General features: G+C 40.8%; 1 protein-coding gene across 3 annotated transcripts in view; it reads right to left on the reverse strand.

Moving 5' to 3' along the window:
* Positions 1 to 6,202: 6,202 nt before the first annotated feature.
* Positions 6,203 to 18,432, reverse strand: part of FBXO34 (F-box protein 34) — an 82,104-nt gene continuing 69,874 nt past the window's right edge. For all 3 annotated transcript variants that reach the window (XM_057488447.1, XM_036918523.2, XM_036918530.2), the window contains one exon: positions 6,203 to 8,566. In XM_057488447.1, the coding sequence (XP_057344430.1) occupies positions 6,418 to 8,556 (2,139 nt within the window). In that variant the 5' untranslated portion in view covers positions 8,557 to 8,566 and the 3' untranslated portion in view covers positions 6,203 to 6,417. The remainder of the gene's footprint in view (positions 8,567 to 18,432) is intronic.

The following is an 18,432-nucleotide window of genomic DNA, read 5'->3' on the forward strand; positions in this document are numbered from 1 at the left end:
AGAGACAAAGAAGGACATTACATAACAATAAAGGGGTCAATCCAACAAGAAAATATAACCATTATAAGTATCTATGCACCCAACACAGGAGCACCTACATATGTGGATCAACCAGACAGAATATAAGTAAGGACACAGAGGCACTGAACAACAGATTAGAACAGATGGACCTAACAGACATCTACAGAACTTTACACCCAAAAGCAGCAGGATACACATTCTTCTCAAGTGTATGTGGAACATTTTCAAGAATAGATCATATACTAGGCCACAAAAAGAGCCTCGAAAAATTCAAAAACATTGAAATTGTACCAACCAGTTTCTCATACCACAAAGGTATAAAACTAGAAATAAATTATGCAAAGAAAATGAAAAAGCCCGCAAACACATGGAGGCTCCACAACATGCTCCTAAATAACCAATGGATCAATGACCAAATAAAAACAGAGATCAAGCAATATATAGAGACAAATGACAACAATAATTCAACACTGCAAAATCTGTGGGACGCAGCAAAGGCCGTGCTAAGAGGAAAGTATATTGCAATACAGGCTTATCGCAGGAAAGAACAGGAATCCCATATGAACAGTCTAAACTCATGATTAATGAAACTAGAAAAAGAAGAACAAATGAGGCTGAAAGTCAGTAGAAGGAGGGACATAATAAAGATTAGAGCAGAAATAAATAAAATTGAGAAGAATAAAATAGAATCAATGAAAGCAAGAGCTGGTTCTTTGAGAAAATAAACAAAACAGATAAACCCCTAGCCAGACTTATCAAGAAAAAAAGAGAGTCTAGTCACATAAACAGAATCAGAAATGAGAAAGGAAAAATCACTATGGACACCACAGAAATACAAAGAATTATTAGAGAATACTATGAAAAATTATATGGTAACAAACTGGATAACGTAGAAGAAATGGACAACCTCCTAGCAAAATACAACCTTCCAAGGCTGACCCAGAAAGAAACAGAAAATCTGAACAGACCAATTACCAGCAATGAAATTGAATTGGTAATCAAAAAACTACCTAAGAACAAAACTCCTGGACCACATGGCTTCAATGCTGAATTTTATCAAACATTTAGTGAAGACCTAATACCCATCCTCCTTAAATCTCCCAAAAAGTATAAGAGTGAATACTTCCAAACTCATTCTATGAGGCGAGCCAGCATCACTCTAATACCAAAACCAGGCAAAGACACCATAAAAAGAAAATTACAGACCAATATCCCTGTTGAACATAGATGCAAAAATACTCAGCAAAATATTAGTAAACCGAATTTAGAAATACATCAAGAGGATCAGCCACCATGATCAAGTAGGATTTATTCCAGGGATGCAAGGATGATACAATATTAGAAAATCCATCAACACCATCCACTACATCAAAAAAAGGACAAAAACCACACGATCATCTCCATAAATGCTGAAAAAGCATTTGACAAAATTCAGCATCCATTCATGATGGTGTATTAATGGATATAGAGGGCAAGTACCTCAACATAATAAAGGACATATGGGACAAACCCACAGCCAACATCATACTTAACAGCGAGAAGCTGAAAGCTTTTCCTTTAAGATGGGGAACAAGACAAGGATGCCCACTTTCCCCACTTCTATTCAACATAGTACTCGGCAATCAGACATACACAAAGCCAGGGCAATCAACAACACAAAGAAATAAAAAGCATCCAGATTGGCAAAGAAGTTGAACAGTCTCTGTTTGCAGATGACATGATACTGTGCATAAAAAACTCTAAAGAATCTGCTCCAAAACTACTAGATCTAGTATCTGAATTCAGCAAAGTTTCAGGATACAAAATTAATACACATAAATCTGTTGCATTCCTATATACTAACGATGAACTAGCAGAAAGAGAAATCAGAAAAACAATTCCATTCACAATTGCGTCAAAACGAATAAAATACCTAGGAATAAACCTAACCAAGGAAGTGAAAGACCTATACCCTGAAAACTACAAGACACTCATGAGAGAAATTAAAGAAGATACCAATAAATGGAAACACACCCCATGCTCATGGATAGGAAGAATTATCAAATTGGCCATCCTGCCTAAAGTAATCAACCTATCAAAATACCAATAGCATTCTTCAATGAACTAAAGCAAATTGTTCTAAAATTCATATGGAACCACAAAAGCCCCTGAATAGCCAAAGCAATCCTGAGAAGGAAGAATAAAGCTGGGGGCATTATGCTCCCCAACTTCAATTCTACTACAAAGCCACAGTAATCAAAATAATTTGGTAGTGGCACAAGAACAGAATACACCAATGGAACAGACTAGAGAGCCCTGATATAAACCCAAGCTTATATGGTCAATTAATATATGATAAAGGAGCCATGGACATACAATGGGGAAATGAAAGCTTCTTCAACAGCTGGTGTTGGCAAAACTGGACAGTTACATGTGAGAATGAAACTGGATTATTGTTTAACCCCCATACACAAAAGTAAACTTGAAATGGATCAAAGACCTGAATGTAAGTCATGAAACCATAAAACTCTTAGAAGACAACATAGGCAAAATTCTCCTGAGTATAAACATGAGCAACTTCTTCCTGAATGCATCTCCTTGAGCAAGGGAGACAAAAGTAAAAATGAACACATGGGACTACATCAAACTAAAAAGCTTCTGTATGGCAAAGTACACCATCAACAGAACAAAAAGGCATCCTACAGTATGTGAGGACATATTTTTACACAACATATCCAATAAGGGGTTAATATCCAAAATATATAAAGAATTCACACACCTCAACACCCAAAAAGCAAATAACCCTATTAAAAGAAATTCAGATGGCCAACAGACACATGAAAAGATGCTCCACATCACTAGTCATCAGGGAAATGCAAATTAAAACCACAATGAGATATCATCTCACACGAGGTAGGATGGCCAGCATGGAAAAGACTAAGAACAACAAATGCTGGCAAGGATGCCGATAAAGGGGAACCCTACTACCCTGCTGGTGGAAATGTTAAGCTAGTTCAACCACTGTGGAAAGCAATATGGAGGTTCCTCAAAAAACCAAAAACAGAAATACCATTTGACCCAGGAATCCCATCGTTGGAATTTGCCCAAAGAATACAAGTTCTCAGATTCAAAAACACGTATGGACCCCTATGTTTATCGCAGCACTATTTACAATAGCCAAGATATGGAAGCAACCTAATTAGTAGATGAATGGATAAAGAAGATGTGGTACATGTACACAATGGAATACTATTCAGCCATAAGAAAAACAAATGCTTCCGTTTGCAACAACATGGATGGAGGTAGAGGGTATTAAGCTCAGTGAAATAAGTCAGGCAGAGAAAGACAAATACCAGATGATTTCCCTCATTAGTGGAGTATAACAATGAAGCAAAAGTGAAGGAATGAAACAGCAGCAGACTCACAGACTCCAAGAAGGGACTGGCAGATACCAAAGGGGGGGTGTGTCAGACAGTGGGTGGGAAGAGAGGGAGAAGGGGATTGAGGGGTATTATGTTTAGTACACATGGTGTAAGAGGTCACGGGGAAGACAGTGTAGCACAGAGAAGGCAAATAGTGAATCTGTGGCATCTTACTACACTGATGGACAGTGACTGCAATGGGGTATAGGGTGGGGGGACTTGATAATATGGGTAAATGTAGTAACCACATTATTTTTTCATATGAAGCCTTCCTAAGAGTGTATATCAATACTACCTTAATTAAAAATATATAATTAATTCACTAATTAAAAAATAATAATTTTTAAAAAGGCTGAAGGGGGTGTTTTCTTTATTACGGTCCCCAAGGGGTGGGGGGAGTAGGCTAGGGTCATGGTGCCTACATGTTATTTCATTTCTTATGAGTCTAAGATACAGCAATGCAAAGAAGGCAAGCAGCTCTACTACTACAGGAAATAAAAATTGGTCTGGCTTCCCCAGCTTGGCACTAGGGAGCTCTGAAGCCCAGAGTCTTTTTCCTAAAGATTAAACTAGACATGAAGACGAGGAGGGGGTACTCCCTGCTAAAATCCTCTATCATTCACATAGCTGGGAAGTGGGTCCCGAAGCACAGTTCAAGAGAAATCATTATGCCAAGATGGGGTTGGATCTTCTTTCTGTGTCCTCTGCTCTTGGTCAGATTCAGTCCCTCATAGAATCACAGCTTTGTGTCCATGAAAATCGTATCCAGAATAGATGACTTGGGAAAACCACTCAAGAGCATTGTTTATCTTGTGTGCCCACAGTGGGCAAGTGTTAGAACCAATAACCAATGATAGTGGCAGCTAACATTACTAGTCACTTACCCCATGCCACACCATACTCCCAGTCCTGTGTGCGCACATCTCCTTCAATCCTAGCAAGGTACAGAGAGGTCGCCGGTCCACCAAACCACAAGGGAGGATGATGAGCATGGGCAACTTCAGCACCAGGGACACAGGTTGTAAAGCATTTCCAGCATACCTCACCTGGGGCGAGTTGTGAAGAAGGACCCGGAAGGACACTGATACCTTGAAAGAAAAGCAAGCTCTTCTCGGCCTGTCCTCTGTCCTGTGTCAGACAATGAGCCTGAGGGCTCCAGGCCGGCATGTCACAGGTTATCATTGTGTGCCTGATGGAGGCAGACTTGCTCAGCGCCAAGACAATTTTCAGTTTGTTCTCCCCTTTTCAGGGAGAAGCAGCTACTGCCTACCGATAAAGGCAGAAGACAACAGGTCAGACTCCGGTTTGGAAGCTGCTCTGTGACCACCCACCTCCTCAGCCACAGGTGACCCTGGCCCCACCCAGCTCCAGCCCCAGCTCATGCTGCTTGGCAGCCCTGCTCAACCTTTACACCTTTCTCCAAGGACCATCAGCCTCTGCCCAGGAATACTTTACCATTGCTTCTCCACAGCGAGGAGCTTAGGTTGGTTGCAGGGTTTTTGTGGATACCCGATTTCCAGCCAACCTAGTTCTTAAGTCCTCCACAACAGCTTTCTGTGGCCCAGTACCTTCCAGCCCTAGCAAGCATTACATGACTACAGGCCTGAATATATCCTCAGTGACTTCTGAATGATTAACTAATTATACCTGGACAAGGTGCAAGAATATCCAAGATAATACCTCATCCAACAGGAAATACACAGTGAATGTTGGGAAGGCAATGAATTCAAAATAAGCATTAAGTTGCAAAAATGTAAGCTCAATGTTACGTGAAGATAGTTTCAGTGCAGAAAAAATTCTCTCTCCCTTCCCCTAAACTCAAAAACCTTTCAAATTCTTACAACCCTATTCACAACATCCTTCATCGGTAAGTGCCTACCAATATTAGCTCAAAAAAGGAGAAAAATCTGCAACACTCAGGTCCCAATTAGGATGCATGTTTTTATTGATTTTTTTAAATTTTGTAACCAGACAGAAAGAATAAAACAGAATGTTATAATCTGACTATATAATATTCTGTTATTCTCGGTCGATCACTAAAATAAAGCAAAGGACTGTTCTCTATGCTAATTTTGAAGTTGTCTGGTTAAACGATTATTTGGTATCCTTTCAACAGGTTAACCTCTTAACTGTTTAGAGTTTCTTCTCAGAAACATTCATATATTATACAGGACACATTCATAGTTTACTTGGGAAACATTCATGTTTTATACAGGATGTACAAATTTGAGACAAGACGATAAAAAAACCACACAACTGTAGCCGCAACACTATCCTAGCTGCATTGTGCTGATTATGTTGTTCAGTCAGTTGTCCACTATATACAACTGGATTTTAATAGTGCTATTTACAGCAGGGCCAAAAGCACTCATCCAAGGTAAAGGCGCTCAGGTTTAATGTGCACTTTCATAGCCCTAAGAAAACACAGCTATTATATACACTGTAAACACCACAGGGCATGAAATCCATCTCCAGCCACAAGCATCAATCTCACAGATCAAGCATACAAGGTGTAAGGTAAGGTGCCTGACTTTTCTTTTGTAAGCATACTTTTCAACCAAGACTGCTGCTAATCTTTTCACAGGACACTATTCCTGTACTTCAAATACGGTGCCAGTGCTCAAACCAGTTCTGGAACCCTTTTGGGGAATGTCTGCACAATCTGCAATGAACTTTTCTCAACAGCCTTGAAGGTGGCAAGACTTCATCTTTTGCGGGTGGATTTGATTTGGGAAAACAGATGTAGTTATTCACAGCCAAATGAGTCACCCTGGACCAAATGTGAGGTGCCACTGTAAGACAATGTGGCCAATTTTATTGTGCAGCTCGTAAATGAAGAGTTAAAAAATGCCTGAGCTATGGCAGTCCTGATGGAGTAAGTGTGGATTCTTCAGAGTGATGACCCTGCAAGGCATCACTTCCTGGAACAGTGCATGGAGGTGGTGGTGGTCTGCAGTCCTGAAAATTGGTCCCTCTGTCACCTCTCACAGAGACTCTAACATTCCTCTTCAGTTTCAGTCCCTTTTGCCTTCTTATGGATTGCCCGATTGAAGGTGTGGCAGGCAGGGACCCAGTGATTGTCATGCAACCCCAGCCTGCAACCAGGGAAGCCCTTCTGAGAGCGATGGCAGCACATCCAGTACCCCGGCCCGTAGGGCAATGCCTGGCAGTAGGGCTTGGGGTGCCACCGGCACAGGGACACATCCCCTTTCACGTACTTCTTCTTGCACTGTTTGCAAGGATCGTCTCTATAGCGTGGATCTCGAACCCAGCGAGAATCAGCTGGCCTTATGTTGTAGTACTCAATGATAAACTTGAAATAGCAGCAGGTACATTTAAGAGCCACTAAACTCCTGGTGGGAAGTAACCTGAAGATTTTCACCATAAGGTGGTGGGGCAGAAAAGCCAAGTACTGCTGAGGCTCCAAAAGCTGCTGGATCTTAAACCTGGTCTCCAGAAAGTTGTGAGACACCTGCCTCCTCCAGCTGGACGCCTTGTGCCCCAGCAATGCCCTTCCCGCAGGATAGGCTGGCGGGCCACACGGATCAGCCATGACACTCTCTGCCTGGGGCGCGCCGCCACCTGCAGCGGCAGCTTCAAGCTGGCTGGCCTCGGGAGACTCTCCTGTTGTGCTCTCATTCAGTGGGGAGCGGGCCGACTGGCGCTGATCCAACGGCAAAAAAAACAGTATCCCTGGAAGTGGGTCTTCACAGGGCTTTAAACCAGAAGGCTGGTCTTTCTCTACCTTGGACACAGTGATACTAATGCACAAAGATTCTTTCCTTCTCTGATCAAGATTTTGGCTAGTAAGGGGCACAAGCTCTCTACTTATACAGTCAACAGCACCTGTGGGCAATTCAATGGCTTCGGGACTGGTGTGAGGAGGGAAAGGCAACCCGACAAGTTCCTCTGTCATTTCCACATCATATCTAGTGCTGTTTTTCAAGGAAGTCTGCTGATCTGGCTCCACTTCAGCACTGTCCATAGAGAAACTCACACCTGCTGGCAGTGAGGGACAGCTTGGCAGAGCGCTGCCCCAGGCCTGGTCCCCCTCAGGAGTACAGTGGTCAGCTCCTGACGGGCTGCTGTCCACAGACCCCGGCTCCACAGGATCCACCTGAGTGTCGGGGGTCTCCAAGGTGCCTTTGTTTGTCTTGCTTTCATCAGCCTGAGTGCCACTTGCAAGCAACACCCGACCTACGTGGCGACGGAAGCTGTTATTCCTCGAGAGGCTTCCAGGCTCACGCTGGCTCTGCTGCTTCAGGCACTCGGACTCCAGTCTGGCTACCATGTCAAGGACACGGACTGGCTCACTCTGTGGTTCACCAACCTCAGGATTTCCCTTTTCTGTGGGTTCTTCACAAGCTCCTGGGGCAGAGAAGGGCTCGGAGGCTGGCATCACACTTCTGGGATGCCCAGAAAACCTCACCACAGCAGGTGAGTTACTGCAGTTTTTTGCACAACTGGCTAGCAGAGCACTGGCTCTCTGCTCGAGGAAGGCAACCATCTGTATGACTGACAGAGGCCTCCCAGCACAGATGCCATCCCCGCCATCACCCACATAATGCACAGAACAGTGCTCGATGCCACAGGCAAAAGGCTCAGGCTGGTAGCACCTGCTGTTGACATCCCTCATCCTTTCTAACTGTATCTTGACTTTTTTAAGATGCCCTGATTTTTTCCTCCTTTTAGTAGCTCTCCCATCAATATCCCAGGAGCTTTTTATTTTCATAGATCCTATCCTACTGCTACACTGGTGGGCTGCAAAGAATGCAATTTTCTCCTTGGTATTTCCAGGTTTCACAACAGCCCAGATATCTAGCGGCCCTTCTCCTCCCTCACCCTGGTGGATTGTGGCGGGCAGGGCATTCTTCTTGGTCTTCACATTCAGGCTGCTCTCTGCAGGACTCTTCCCGCTCATATTGCACAAAACATCTGGAGAAATTTCAAAAGGCTTTTGAGATGGTGCTCTGTCAAGAGAGGTGGAAGGAAAGACACTTGGTTTCATGTAGCTAGCTTTGCATCTGTCATCATTTACAGCCTCTTGGTGGCTCGTAGGAGTTCTCAGAGTTTCCTTGCTGGTTCCCAGAGGTGGCACTTTCTTCTGGGGTTTCCAGTATGGCTTTAGGTGCATAACAGAGGCTCTACAGGAAAGAAATACACATTTGATTAAGAAAGTGATTTTAACTTACACTCACATGGTTCTAGCAAGTAATAGAAACATTTTGTCAGTTCACTAAATCTTTACCATACCAACTCTCATTTCAGCTAGTTTAATGTACAGATCAAAAATTTTGAAAGCTAAATAACCACTTTCGATGGTATACAGGCCAGAAAAATAAGTTGGTGAATTTCAGATTGAGTGAATGTCAAAGACTGACATTAGTTAATATTCTATACTATAAACTTAGTCCTATAAAGGTAAGGAAGTTGAACTTACAGAAAACATCCCAGGAAGGACAAGGAACAATATAGAAGAGAGGAAAGTAGAGAAGTAACTTGTCCAGAATTTCTAGTTGATTGACACTATTTCTAAGTTATCACGAGTAGCATTTTCCTGGTGGCAAACAGCCCATCAAAACCATAGACTGCTACCTAAGCCACTCCCATGCTGCTGAGTATTTAGATGTTTATAAATTTTCAGTTAGTTGGTTGCTTATGTTCTTTGCCCATCATCAGTCTTGATTTCCTAAATAATCTATTTGTATAAGCTCTAAAATTGTCAAATTCTCAACAAATACCTTAAATCAAACATAAAACCCATAATCTTTATTACTCCTAAAAACCATTTTAAACTAGTTCAGAAAAACAGTGCCTTGTTTTTGTTCTCTGAGGTCCCATTTTAGCAATCAGACACAAAGATGATTCATTACATGCAGATATCTGTGTTCTTCTAGTCCAAGCCATATCATTAATTAGCTAGATGGAGTGATTTAACCTTGGACCAGTCACTTTTCCCCTGGGTCTGAGGTGAAATGATAACTAAGGGGTTGGAATACTAGATTATCAAATGATCTCATCAATTTATACATTAAAATAGCCCATTACTACAAAGAACAACCTAAATGAGGAACAAGCATTTTGTAGGGATGCCTTGGTCTCCTACAAAATAAACCTACAGACTAAAAATAAACATCTGTGGTCAGATTGGTGGGAGTGAGGCAGGAACCCCATAGGTCCAAGCACACTAACCTACTCTTGCTCACAGGGACCCCAGTCTAAGACATACATACTGGGCAACTTAGCATGTTCCCCTTTGTTATCATTTGCTCCATAACAATTGTTGAGTGCCTGCAATATGTCAGCTTCTATGGTAATTGCTTTCAGATATTAGCTTTAATCATCAAGAATGAAAGTGATCATCCAGAAACAGGTTTAACTTTTATTTCAACTTTTAACTCCTAGAGTCCAGTCTCAGCTAAGAGAACAAGTACAGATATGAATATCTTATAGCTAGGTAAAGACAAATCTTGCATTAAGGCACACAAGGTATCTTTTCAAAGATATCACTGAAATAGAGCAGACTGGTTTATGATCTTTAGCAATTTATATCCTAAATCTGTGGAGATCTTCCCCCTTCCTGCACTGTAGCATTTTAATAGCTTCCTATCATTATATTCTATAATTTAGTTTTAACTAAAAAGCCACCCAGAATTTTTCAAGAACAAGATGAAGACATATGAATACAGGAGGCACATCTGGTATTATCTTTCTCTGTCAACAATATTCTGGCTTTTCACATCCCTTCAACCCCTCTCTAAGTGAAATGAAAAGAAATGGAGGTTGTTGAAAAAATCCAATAACTTCTCACATAATGATCTCATTACAGAGTATCTGTGAATAAATTTAAACTTCAGCAATGCCATTCTGCATTACACAATATGTTCTCATTGCCTTCCTCCCCCACACATTATTTTAGGTGCTTGTATTGATAGACAGAGACATTAAGAAAAACTAATGTAATTTCAGAAGGCTTTTGTTTGCATTTATTAACTTGCAAAGTCATCCCAAGGGACACATTACTAACAGACAAGGTTTTAGCAGGATTAAAATAGGCGATGATCCAAGAAAACAGAAGTGAGGGAAGTTACACAAGGAAAGAGAAAAGTGAGTAAGGTCATTTGATACAATTAGGGTGACTGCTGGAAGGTGGGGGGTGGTTCTGTGGGACCCCAGAGGGAAGCAGCACATTTATGCACTGGCTCATATTCCCCACTGGGTGAAGGTTGCCTGGGATAGTAACCTCTCTCCTTTTCTTTGCTGGGCTTGAAGGCCCTGATATAGAAAACAGAAAAATGCTGGCAAGACTTAAGAGTGAAAAACTGCAAAAATCTGAGTTTCAGTTGAAATTGGTGGTGGACTACAAGGATATGACAAAGGGCACCAAGGGCCTCTGCTGCAAAAATCCATGAAAATAAAAACTTTACGTCTCTAACAGATTACCCCAGATGGTGGTGCATTCCCCAGCATCCCCAGCCCCCTCCAACACAGACAGGCACGGTGGGAAGCTCTAGCCAGGTTGCCATGGTTGCCAATCTCATCATCACAATTGTACTTTAAAAGTTCATCATAATAAAGTCCTGCTCTCTTACAATAAAATAAAATGGAGGGTGACAGTACCTAGACATGAGCGTTCCTTAGGTGCTCAGAATTGTCCTTGTAAAAAATTAAGATTCCTGGGCCCATTGAGTCAAAATTTCTGATTCTGTTTTTAATCTTTGATTTAATTTGGAGGGGACTTTAAAGGTCATGTGTTAGACCTGATATAAGGGTGTCAGTGGGGCTCTGGATTAGGGCTGGGGTGCTAGACTACCAATGGAGATGAGGTGGGACTGTCCAACAAAAAGCCAAGCAGACAGCCAACACTGATGCTAATTCTAACAGCTGAGTAAAGACAGATCCATTTTCTTGTTATTCTCTTTAAAGCACAAAATAGTCAATGCCCCTTTTATTGCCAAATTTCCTCTTTAACTCCTAACTCCAACCCCTCAGTTTCTTTGACTGCTTTCTCACCTCTCTTCTCTTCTTCCCCAGCCCTTAAACACCAGTGTTCCTAGAGTTCTTTCTTTTCCCAGACCATTATTACACTTAAGCTATATGTTTGAGAAACCTCTTGTAGTTTTAATGACCACATACTAATGACTCTCCAGTGGTGTACTCTCCCAAACTTTATATCCTACTGCCTGCCAACTAGATGTACTAACCTAGATGTCAAAAAGAGTCTCAAAGACCAACATGACTAATTAGTGATTGCATCAAGTTTCTAGTCAACCAAGCCAGAAAGTTCAGTCACTTAGAATCTTCCCTCCTGACCCCCACATACAATCATAAAGTCACTAAAATACTCCCTCTTCCTCATCTCTGGTACAACTGTCCTAAGGTAAGCAGCCATCCTATCTCTGCTACACTATTGTTACCTACAGGAAAGTTGAACCTCTTTAAAAGGAATGCAAGGTCATGAAGCCCAGCCCTGCTAACCTATCATCCCTGCTTTACCCTACCATACCTCACACTTTGGAAGCCTGTTCACAAAACCGTTACCATAGGACCAAGTAGATGAAGGCCAAGATACAAACTTTACAGCAGCCAGAACCAAACTAACCTAACAGCTGCAAATTTTTTTCATACCAAATGCCACCCATTTCCTTCTATCCATTCATTATCAGAAATTTACTAAAAACTCTGGGCTGGATATTACTGGTGCAATTATGAATAAGACACAGTCACTGCCCTTAAGGAGACAGAGAAGTAAATGGGCACTAACAGTAGAAGGTGGTATGTGTTCTAGCACAGGTGCTGGGGTGGCGGGCAGAGAAGGAAGGAGTATCTGAAGGGAGGAGAGGGGACCATCAGCACCAAGCTCAGTCCTGAGGGTGTACAAACAGGTCAGAGAAGCCCTGATTTTCTAAGATAAGCCCTAAAGGAACATGCACAAAATTCTAAGAGATTCAAAAGTAGATGATGCTTTTGGGAAACTGAGCTAAGGTGAGAAATAAGCAGAGTCTGAGCTACGGTACTGTGAGCTGAGAGATGACAACAGGTTAGTGAGGAAGAACAGGCAGGAACTCTGGCTGCGGACAACAGGTGAAGGCTGAGGGAGAAGAGTCAAGGATGGGTCCTCATCTTACAGCTTCACCAACTGGATTAAGAGGGGTATCTTTTAGTGAGAAAGCAACAAAGGTGGAAGAGCAGATTTGAAGCAGGGGAAGAAGAGGTAGATTCAGTTTTAAGAAATGATGCCTGCAAGATAGAGATATCTAGAAGGCAGACTGACACAGGTCTGGCCAAAAAAAGTAGGAAGAAAGGGACAAGACAGTTGTCATACAAACATTTCAATGAGGAAGAAGTTTTCTGCATAGAGAGTGTATGTGTCTTTTTCCAAAATTTCACAGTGAACATCTATTATTGTTATAATCAGAAAAAAAATCTACGTAAAAGGAAGGAACAGTCACTCTGAGGCCCTAGCAAGGTCAAATAAAGAATCATGTCCAAGTAGTGATGGAGACCCTTCGTGACCCTGCTGTAAGGAACTGTATGTGTAGCAGGTGAGCAGGGCAGAGACTGAAGATCATGGGGAACGAGGAACTGGAAGTTGAGAAAGTGAACCTTAGCAACTCTTTCACAAAGCCTGGCTGTGAAGGGGCAAGTCTTTGTACATACCTGTCACCTTAAATCCTTCCAGGAATAAGGTGAGATATAACAATGAATCAATTGAAACTTAAACAACTGTCCTCCAATGAAGGCCAAAATCCTGCTTCCAAATAATTCCAGTATTTCTTTTAGACTCTTAACTTCTGATTTCAGCCTCAAAAAGCTGGAAAAACTCTCACCTCAACATAATTTATGATCCCAAAACAAAATCATGGAAGATAATTTGACTTTGCTTAGGAAAAAAAGTAATTGAATAAATCCCAAAGTCTAAAGAGTCATACTAAGTCCAGTCTGTGGAGAAGTAAACTTCATCAGTGAGGAATCAAATGGCCATACGTGGTCAGAGATTTCTCTTAGTGCTAATAGGAAGCCTAACATCAAAGGCAGATAGCTGTTTTCTAATTTGTCACTCTTAATCTTATTGCCTTGCCTATCAAAACAAGTTAGAAAATAAAGCATTTCTTGTTTATTTGCATTAAGATACAGGAATGCTAATTCCAAAAAGGAGTCATTATGTTAGCATAATAAGGGCTACCCTTCATATATGTATAAAAGATCAGAGGAATAAAAACAGAATTGTCCTGAAAAGATCCTTCCCTTGATACCTTTCAAAGGAAAAAAGTATACAGTAAACAAATTCACTGTTTCTTTAATAATGTAAAAGCTTCCAGAAAACATGTGAAGACCACCTTCTTCAACACACCATTATAGGAAAGATTATCAACTCCAGCAACGTACTGCATGTATATATAATGAAATCCTTATTTTTGCAAGTGATGTAACAGAGCTAAAATGACTTGAAGCCCCACAGCTGGTTAGTGGTAGAATAAGATCAGAATTAGGTAAGAGTCTACTGGATCTATACTTACCTTGTTACAAAAAAAAAAAAAAGCATATAAGAAACCTTGGTCTAAATTACGACAGAAATAAAATTAAATACTTCTGACAGCATCTATTCAAAGAGCTTTTATCTTTCAAATTGGGACAATTTTTCTTAAGTGCCACGTAAAATCTCTACACAGAACTGTGAAGTAAAGCAGACATACCGTATCACCTAAGAAGCCATACTAATCCCAAAATATGCAGAAACTATTTGAGGGCTATTAAAGTGGAAAAAGTGCCAAGACCAGGAAGGCGTGAATACAGAGGCATAATGAGAGACTTCCCTTTGTGATCCTCTAAACTCTGATAGGATACATCCAATTCCCCCAGAGCACCTTAAGGAAATAAAAAACAAAACAAAGCAAAAAACGTAAGTCAGAAAAGATGGTATTTCTTAAACTGGCTCCAAAATATTGGGGCTGACTTTTTTGGGGAAGGAGTTCACTACCTTTTTTCCTTTTTAAGGAATATTCTCTAAAGCCTTTTCATGAGACCTTTGAACTTTGCTTCGGGAGGACTAGATGGTTAGTGGCATACAATTTAATGGAAAAATCCTTTACTGTCGATTAACAGATACTGAGCTGAGTAATACAGAGAATAGTCTTTGGAAATACATGCATGGTTTTCTTAGAACTCATTGTTCCCAGCTTTTAGCATTCTTAGAATTCACAATGGCATTTTAAAGGCAGCACACAGCTGTTTCATAGTTATCTAATACAGACTGTATCTTGATTAAAAACCAAACCTGGCTTCCCAAAAGTAAAGGTTTATGATAAGCTTGATGGGACAACAAAGTACCTAAAACATACTAAAAATGAGTATTACAAGTTGGGAAGGGAAGCCACTACTTTGGCTCTTCTATTGTTATCACAAAGGAAGGATTACCTAACACAGTTCAGCAGTGAGGCAAAATACTTCAGCGATATTATGCTAGTTTACATAGGTCCACCTCCCCTTTTCTTGGAGTAGAGAGGAAAGGGGAGGGCTTGGAGGAAAGAGCACTTGCTCAGACTGTTATGAATTATTAAATAACAGCTGAGGATAAAGACAAATTGAAATATTTTGTTTTGTTAAGCTTATCATGTTTATCTAAGTTAAGCAAGTGAATAAGTAGTTCACAAAGGTATTTATTTCCCTATTGCTCCTATAACTTAATGCCAAACACTCACAACACTCTGGCCTATCACAATGTATTGCTAGCTCGACAGACAAGTCAGTAGCCCACACAAAAACAAACATCAAAATCCAAATGAAACCCAATAAAAAGTTCAGTTCCCCAAAAATCATTAATATATTTTGAAAAGCACACTCAGCATCATCCCCAAGATCCCATCTCCACAGATTTTCATATATTCAACATTCCTGTTAAAACTTCCTGCTTATTTTTCCTATTCTAATATTTCTTAATGAAAACAAAGAGAAAACCACTGCCTGCCCTTTCACATTCCGAGTGAGATGATGCCTTTATTTTACTTTGAAATAAATCACTCCTCCACATATTTTCATATAAATTTAATATATTTTTAACGCAGTAGCAATTTTTGATATCACCTGCACATGCAGTACTTTCAAAGAACTGATCAGAGCCTTTACACATATCCATTTGGCCAAAATGTAATTCAGACATAAGGATGTCATTTCTTCCAGAGAAAAAAACATTGAAGATTGTAAGGCCAATCACAAACACAGCTCAAAAATCCATTAGGTGCCAAATAATGTTTGAGATGAAAAATCAGAGAACAGCTACTAATTCTAGGGTGGAAGTGTAGAACCACACTGTCTGTCTGCCAAAACACATACACCCCTTGGGTTGGGCTTCGATCTTGAGCCAAGTACCTTACACAGCCAGTGGGATGCACACTGGCCCATCAACACCATGACAGGTAACTGAATTTTAAAATAGCTTATTCCTCAAGAAAGAAAAAGAAGAGGTTTAGAGAAAGTAAAAATTAAGGGTAACAAATATTAAGGCATCAAGCAAAACAGTTTCTTGAAGCGTCAATGCAGCAAAACTGCTGACAAGACTTTCATCAGCAACCCTGGGGTAAGGATTGGATGAGGTGGGGGATAATTTCAGAAACAGGACCCATGATGTTTATTTACCAAAGAAATAAAGCCTAATCCTACAGTATGGGAGCATATATTTGTAAATGAAATATCTGACAAGGGGTTAACATCCAAAATATATAAAGAACTTAGACGCCTCAACACCCAAAAAGCAAATAACCTGATTAACAAATGGGCAAAGGATATGAACAGACACTTCTCCAAAGAAGAAATTCAGATGGCCAACAGACACATGAAAAGATGCTCCACATCAGTAATCATCAGGGACATGCAAATTAAACCCACAAGACATCCCCTCACACCAGTAAGGATGGCCAATATCGAAAAGACTTAGAACAACAAATGCTGGCGAGGTTGTGGAGAAACGGGAACCCTCCTATACTGCTGGTGGGAATGTAAGCTAGTTCAACCATTGTGGAAAGCAATATGGGGGTTCCTCAAAAAACTAAAAATAGAAATATCATTTGACCTGGGAATCCCACTCCTTGGAATTTATGCACCCCTATGTTTATCACAGCACTTTTTTACAATAGCCAAGATATGGAAGCAACCTAAGTGTCCATCAGTAGATGAATGGATAAAGAAGATGTGGTACATATACACAATGGAATATTATTCAGTCATAAGAAAGAAACAAATCCTACCATTTGCAACAACATGGATGGAGCTGGAGGACATTATGCTCAGTGAAATAAGCCAGGCGGAGAAAGACAAGTGCCAAATGATTTCCCTCATTTGTGGAGTATAACAACAAAGTAAAACTGAAGAAACAAAATAGCAACTGACTCAAGAGACTCCAAGAAGGAACTAGTGGTTACCAAAGGGGAGGGGTGGGGAAGGGCGGGTGGAGAGGGAGGGAGGGAGAAGGGGGTTGAGGAATATTATGTTTAGTACACATGGTGTGGGGGATCACAGGGAGAACAGTGTAGCACAGAGAAGGCACATAGTGGATTTGTGGCATCTTGCTGCACTGATGGACAGTGACTGCATTGGTGTATGGGTGGGGACTTGATAACATGGGTAAATGTAGTAACTACATTGTTTTTTCCTGTGAAACCTTCATAAGAGTGTATATCAATCATACCTTAATAAAAAAAATTTTTAATAAAAAAAAAGGTTAAGATGATCAATTATATATTATGCAATTTTTACAAAATAATTTTTTTAAAAAATCTAAAAGAAGTAAAGCCTAAACCACAGCCCTGAACCTTTCATTCATTTCCCAATCTGAAAGTTTCCAATGTATTGCATCAAGTTAGCAGTAGAAGCAGACATCATTAGAAACATTCAAACTTTATTTTTGGCAAAGAGAAACTTAAAAGTTGAATGTAACTATCACAATCTGGAACAAAGGCCTTAAGACAGATGATACTATGAGAGAATAAGGCTGTGCTGGTATGGGGACAAGCATTGCCTGCTTATAACCCTTTGTCCCAGAATAACCATGTGTCCACGTGGCCCCTCCTTAGGGCAGTAGGCTAAGTATATGGTATGTTGATGGCCTGGGGCTGGCCAAATCCAGACTTGTCTTATCTATGGAAACATCGTATTGGGAGGCAGACCTGTGTAACCAAGGTCCTGCTTCTTGGAGTGCTGGTCACCCAAGAATGAACCCTTCCAGCACAGCACGTAATCTTTGTCCCCTTGCCCCAGCACACAAGTAGTCTTTGTCTCTTCACCCCATTATCAGCAGTTCCCTCCCTGTCCACAATGGTGGTGCACAGCCTCATCTAGCCAGCCGCTCCTGGACTCCTTGTACTTAAATACCAATAAACCCTCATGTCACGTATGACGTCTCAGGGTCTTCCCTTCGGTCTTTCAAGCACTTTTGCCCACTTGAGCATGTGCTCAGACTTATGATCGTACAACTGGAGTAACAACTGTACAAAACACACACAAGAGAATACACAGATACTATTCTAGTACTGATTTATAACAGACTTATTTACAAAAATTAGTTGCACAGAATGAGAAATGCTGGAGAGTAGAAGAGAATGACATTAGAATATAACCAACCATAGGCAAATGGGAAACTATAAAATGAGAATAAAAATAAGACCAATAAGAATAGGACTTAGTATCTGTTATATCTTAATTTCATAGGTCCTACCATCTTTCCAGTTCTAGACTGTGGAAGTATACATAACTCATTCATAATTTCGCCAAAAATGCACTGGGGCAGACAAACAGTATTTCAATATAGACTTTATGGTCTTAACTGCTACTTCATCATGAGTATATTAGTCTGCTGGACTGCCATACAAAAATACCAACAGCAAGGTGGCCTAATCAACAAGAAAGTTACCTCTCAGCTTTGGAGGCTTAAAGTCCAAGACCAAGATGTCAACAGGTTTGGTTTTCCCTGAGGCCTCTCTCTCTTTGGCTTGCAGATGACCGCCTTTCACTGTGT

Source organism: Manis pentadactyla, chromosome 11 (genome assembly GCF_030020395.1).
Source record: "Manis pentadactyla isolate mManPen7 chromosome 11, mManPen7.hap1, whole genome shotgun sequence".
Lineage (NCBI taxonomy): Eukaryota > Metazoa > Chordata > Mammalia > Pholidota > Manidae > Manis > Manis pentadactyla.